The sequence below is a fragment of the Solea solea genome, chromosome 5 (assembly GCF_958295425.1).
Source record: "Solea solea chromosome 5, fSolSol10.1, whole genome shotgun sequence".
In the NCBI taxonomy this organism is placed as follows: domain Eukaryota; kingdom Metazoa; phylum Chordata; class Actinopteri; order Pleuronectiformes; family Soleidae; genus Solea; species Solea solea.
In genome coordinates this window covers 27,741,199-27,747,251 of record NC_081138.1, presented here as the reverse complement: position 1 = coordinate 27,747,251, position 6,053 = coordinate 27,741,199, and the positions used below count along the sequence as shown (strand labels likewise).

Here is a 6,053-nt window from a genome sequence, read left to right as displayed (position 1 = left end):
ATACAACTTGCTAATGTAACTAAAAAAACATGATTTTCATAAACAAAAAATGGTACTGAATGATGTAATGGCACATTGTTACAAAAAATAAGATTAAGTATTCAAAAACGTATTGCTAATCTAAATAACAATCATGTTACTATCTTTAAAAACAACAACAACATAAAGTATGCGACCAAAACTTATTTTAAAGTAACAAAAATATTCTACAGGTTACAATAAATGTTACAAAAACTTACAAGGATACATGTTTTTTAATGAATGTTTTAACGAAAGTCACAGTCGAATGAATAACGTTCCATGAAAGGCTTCTTCTGGAACCTTCTTTCCTCTGCATTCCCTCCAGGACATAGTCCAGTGTCCGTGTGTCCGTGTGTCAGTGTTTCAGTGTTTGTGCAGCAGAAGAAACAGCTCCCACAGCTTCTTTTTTTTCCCCTTCTTCTTTTCCTGCTTTCAAAGTTCCCACAGAAAAGTGAGGACCACCCAGCGGCGCCGAGCGCGACGCTGATTAGCTGCGCGCAGCTCATTTGCATTAACGTCAGTAAAGGCTGTAGGTCAATCCTTGCGGGTGCTTTTATTGGATGTGCCGCTGTCAAGCAGTGCCGAAGAATTGGAAGGGCAAACGCCAGAAAAGGCAGAGGGGAAAAGACAAACATACAGGAAAAAAATCAGCATTATGTAGCGCAGCTCTGTCTTTCCTTCTGTCTGTCTTTCTTTCTTTTTTTCTTTAACCTCCACCCTCGTCAACCTGAAATAATCCCGCCGTCCCTGATCCCGGAGCCGAAACTTGCGGACACGGAGAGAGAGGTCTTGTTTTTCTTTCTTTCTTTTTTCTGTCTTTTTTTTTCGGGGGGTTTAGATTTTTCTTCCTTCTGTGGTGGCACCTCCACACATCACAGCCTGTCAGCCTCTACATCCCCCTCTTTTTCTCCCTGTCTTCGCCAGAAATGAAAGGAAACCGACGGCGGAGCTTGGAAACGTTGTAGCCAATTGCACCCGGGTTTGGAGCTCTCGCATGAGGCGGATCATCCTCCGCCGGGCGGCGGATGAAGCCTGAATGGAGACTCTGCAGCAGCGAGCCATCCGCGGACACATCTCCCCCCTCCCCTGCTTCCTAAACCGGTGACTCGGGCCTGATAAATGGAGCGTTCCCTCGGCGTACACGGCGTTATGTTCCGCGCAGGGTGTTTGACAGCGGCCGGGAGAAGAAGAAGCCTCTGCAGTGAGAATATTTCACCCTGTTGATGATGAACCGCTCAGGACTGGAGCAAAGTGTCGTGAGAACCGCTTCATGGCCCGTGTCTTCAGCTGAAGTGGACACACACTGTTAGAGACAACACAGAATAAAAGCATTATTATTTTTCCCCCTTTCTTTTATGGCTCCGTGGTGGAGAAGGGAGGACTAGCCATTTGGACGCAGAAATGGATAAAACTATTGCATGAGGCAGGCGTTGGTGTTGGTGTTGGTGGTGGAGGAGGAGGGGGGACGACTGCATGGTTGTCTTTCCAGGCCTTGTACTTGATAACAGTTGAAGTTGAGGAAAATGGTCAATGTGGTACGAAGGAGAAGAAGAAGAAGGAGTGAGGGACAAACTGCACCATGTGGATGTGAGCTGCTCAGCTGAGGAATAACGGAATCCAAGAGTTTTATCCCAAGGGTAAGACAAGGCAGCTGCAGTTGGATTAAAAAAAAGAAGAAAAGAAAGAAACTCTCCAATTAACTTTACGTGAAAAAGAAAGAAAACAAAACAGTGGGAGGAAATCAGCTTCCTGGTGAGGGGAAGATATATTGTTCATGCCTTCTTGTGTTGGAGCATTTGAAGAACCTGCGTTGCTGTGGCCTAGATGACACATACACATGTATTTATATTTAAAATTTAAAAAAAGAAAAGAAAGAGAGCTATGACACATTAGGTGGGAGAGTTGACCTTTCACATGTGCTAATGACACTTGGTGTGTAGCCTCAACATAAAAGCACTTGCGCAAAAACGACAAGAAAGGAGAAGAAGAAGAAAAGAGACAACAACAACAACAACAACAAAAAAGAAAGAGAGAGAGAAAGGCTGAAGTGGGTTGAAGCATGGGCTGTGCTTCAAGTATTCATATCTCTGATAGGGTGGTCTACCACAGTGGAAAAGAGTCTGAGGATTCCCACTCACCCCAGCAGACCAATACCACTCAGCATCAAGGAAATCCTGCCTCGGGACTGCCCCTCAAACCCCCGAGCTGCAAGGTGAGAGATAACAAAACACACTTATTCGTTCCCTTTACAGACACACAAACACTGGGTGAACTTTTTTAAGCGGAATATTCAACAAAATTGTATTTATTTAAACGATCACAGTTGTCAGATAAGAAGTCAAGGCCCGGTGAGGTCACTGTACATCTGAGTAACAGTTGTGTGTTTGCTGATTTATTATTTTGTTGTTAAATTTTGCTTTGAGCAGCTCGCCGTGCTTTTGTTCATTTAGAGGAATTAGGCCATGACACACAGAAGGTCGCGGGGTCACGGGCCTCGACACTAACCTGCGGTATTGTTTCTCTTTTGTTGTATGTGAGGTTCAAAATGAGCATTTTGTGTGCCCATGTGGTGTCAGGGCTGCAACAACTAATTGATTAGTAATTGACTACTAATTTAACCGCCAGCTATTTCCAGAACCCGTTAGGTGATTTCAGCTTGTTGAATGTTTGGCTCTTCTATGACTGTAAATCTGTAAATATCCTTCTTCTTCTTTTTTTTAACTGTTTCTGGAGCAAAACAACAAAAAATAATCAACAGTTGAATTAATTGTCACTCTTAAAGCTTCTGTATGTAACTTCTGGGGAATTTTGTTGTTCGGTCTTTGTGGATTCAGGATTTAAAACGATCAGACCTGACTGTGGGAGCGCTTGTGCGTATACGGTGGCAGCGCAGAGGCGGGTGGGGACGAGAAGTGCGTATTTCAGGTGGAATGACTGGGGGCGTTTCAATCGCATTCACTTTTTGAGCATTTTGTTGTTTTCAGTCAAACTCCCAACGCTCCGACTTTACTCGCGCGACGTTGATATGGCGTCCGTCTGTGTTGACATTAAAGGAATCACTTCCTGTGTGAGGCGTGGGAGTGTCACAGGGTGTTCATATTTAATCTTAAGTTTCTAGTGTGATGGGAGAGGAGCTGAGGAATTTTGACCAGAGGGCGAAGAAAATGTAACAAATTACTACATAAATCTGTCGCTCTGTCTAATCTAATGTCGCTCCACCAGTGTGTGAGGAAGAGGAGGATGATGAGAGAGTAAATGATCTTTTGTGGGAATAAATCTGCCTCCTGTGAAAAGTAGCAAAGTAGATGACTTTGCTCGGCTTAAATTTACACTGTTGTATTTTAACGTTGGCGATAATAACATGAAGTTTTACTTCCAGAGCTCAATATTTTCTCAGGTGGTTCTTGGTATAAAAAGTTTGAGAAACTGCGCTAGAGCTTTAGGGGCTTTAAGGGTTTATTTTACCGTATCGGCTTTTTATCGGCACAGAAGTGGAGTTTTGGGAACTCTGAAACGCTCTATTTTTATTTATTTTTTTAATTGTTTGATTTGATTTATTTTGAAAGGGACCATGTGCAATTAAAAACATAAATGTCACCATTTGATGCATTACACCAGAGTTAGCCTAGGTCCCTAATGGTAAAACATCTCTCGTAGCTTTATCTTCGTTGTTGTCGTCATTGGTAACTTTGATTTTCTTTCGTTGACCCCGGCTTGTTTCTGCGATTGTATTAGAATAGAAAAAGTAGCCAGTGTTTAAGGAAAACCTTTTTAAAAACCTAGATAAAGTTGTGTTTCTATGTGGTTAAGGCCTTAAACATCAGCTATTTTCATAGTCACATCATCGGTTTTAGTGTGTGTGCGATATCAGTTTGTCAAATGCGTAAAATAGAGCTCCAACTAACGATTGTTTTCATAACCGATGAATCGAGTTATTGGTTAGTCATAAAATGTCAGAAAACGTTAAAAAGTTCATCAGTGTTTGTCAAATCGGGAAATGATGATGTTCTGGTTTTTGTCCACAAACCAAAATGATTGTTTTTAATGATTTCTTTGTTTATATGGAGCAAAGAAATGAAGAATACATTCACATTTAAGAAGCTGAAACAATCAGAAATCTTATTTTAATCGTGAAAAAAACTTTCAAACCCGAAGATTTAGTAATCGATTAATCGAGTAATTGTTTCAGCTCTAGTGTAAAATAAATCTCATTTTCTTGTGTGGATAAAACGACACACAATGTCTTCATGTTGACGTTGGGGAAACGCAGATTTTCAACTGCTCAATTAATGAAGAAAATAATAGAAAAATGAATCGACTATGATGAAAAAAAAATGGTAATGTGCGTATGAGTGACGAGTAGAGGAGTTTTATCTCTTGTCAGACGTTTTGTCTTTTACAATTGTCTGAACTTTGACCTCAGTTTGCAGTCTGATGACCTGTCATGAAGGATCCATTGTGTTTAATTCAAGAATAGTAATATTTAGATATTATATATATATATATTTAATATTTAGAGAGGGAGTTGAGGACTGAAGCAAGTTTGGCTTCAGTTTGTTACGTCATCACAACTAAGTGCATTTAGGATTTAGGATCCCAAAATGTGCTTTTCCTGCTCACATGCAGCGGCTGAATTGGTTTCTAATGAAGATGATTGCTGATTATTGGACATATTTGGATTTATTTTAGCATCGAAGGCTACACGTGCACATGAAGAAGAATATTATCCCTGCTGAAGGCATATGTGGTGTTTTGATCTGCAAATTATGCAATGTGAGACTTTGTCTCACGTCAAAATATTCTAATTCCAGCCATATTGATTTGGAATGTTGATAAAAGAAAAGAATTGCAAAGGAAGCTCGTGCTCAGAATGATTTTATTTCACTTTTTTTAAATCCCATTAAAATACATGGTGTTGTTTTCTCATAGAAGGATAAGAAATCAAAGGAAAAGTAAAGTTTTATCTCTCAAAATGTATCACGGTTTTTACTTTTCACTTATTTTCATTTCTCCATTTAATAAGCGAAACTATTCAGTCACATAACTCTTTGCTGTGAAAGAAATGAAGTTTGAATATCAAACGTTTTTCAACCACTTGATCCAAAATTCAAGCAATTTTCAGGCCTTGAAATATACTTTATTGTGATATATATACATTGAACCTTTTGTCATTTACAGCCCTAGTCTGTATGCACACGTTCAGTCGAAGAGGACATTTTTGTGAATTTAGTGGTATACTCGTGTGTGTGTGTGTGTGTGTGATGGACCACAGGCTATTTGAGCGACTCTGTCGAGCTGAATTTTGTGGTATCCAAGTATCCGCAGACGCAGTGAGGAGTCAGTGTGACAGATGCCCCTCGTGTCAAAACGCCCACTGTGCCTTTGATTGAGTTTGTGTTGTGATTGAGTTAGACTAATGCTCCCTGCAGCTGGAAAATGCTTAATCCCTGCCCTGTGCGGTGTCATCTTTAACACGCTTGTCCCCGGTGATTGGTGTGGTTTAAGTTGACCATAATGCACAGGAGGAGTGATGGACACTCACCGGCCACTTTATTAGGTACACACGAGGCTTAATAGAGTGGGGTTTTCTGCTGCTGCTGCTGCTGCTGCTGCTGTAGCTGCTGCTGCTGCTGCTGCTGCTGTAGCACATCTGCTTCAGATGTTTGACGCTTTCATGCACTGAGAGACGGTTCTGCTGCAAGTCGAGACATACTGTAGGGTGTTTTGAGTCGATCATGTTGTACTGTTTGCTGTGTCTTCGTGATTGATCTGGGACAACTCGCATTCAGATGAATCGCTGACTATTTTGACAATCTTTTAATCATTTTGAGTGTCTTTTTAGAATTAAGACCGGCGCTCTGATTTATTTTTTTTCCCCTCCATTATACAAATAAAAAAATCATTAAAACTGAATCATTTAGGTTTGTTCAGAGAATTAGACTTTTGAGAACACCATCATTTCACCGATTGACATTTTCTGACATTTTATGGACCAAACAACTTGATTTATTGAGAAATGAGTCGATTATAAA

General features: G+C 40.5%; 1 protein-coding gene across 1 annotated transcript in view; it reads left to right on the top strand.

Annotated features, from left to right (window-relative positions):
- The first annotated feature begins 433 nt into the window (after positions 1–433).
- pde8a (phosphodiesterase 8A) overlaps positions 434–6,053 on the top strand; it is a 62,674-nt gene continuing 57,054 nt past the window's right edge. The window contains exon 1 of the mRNA XM_058629191.1: positions 434–2,233. Within this exon, the coding sequence (XP_058485174.1) occupies positions 2,081–2,233 (153 nt within the window). The 5' untranslated portion in view covers positions 434–2,080. The remainder of the gene's footprint in view (positions 2,234–6,053) is intronic.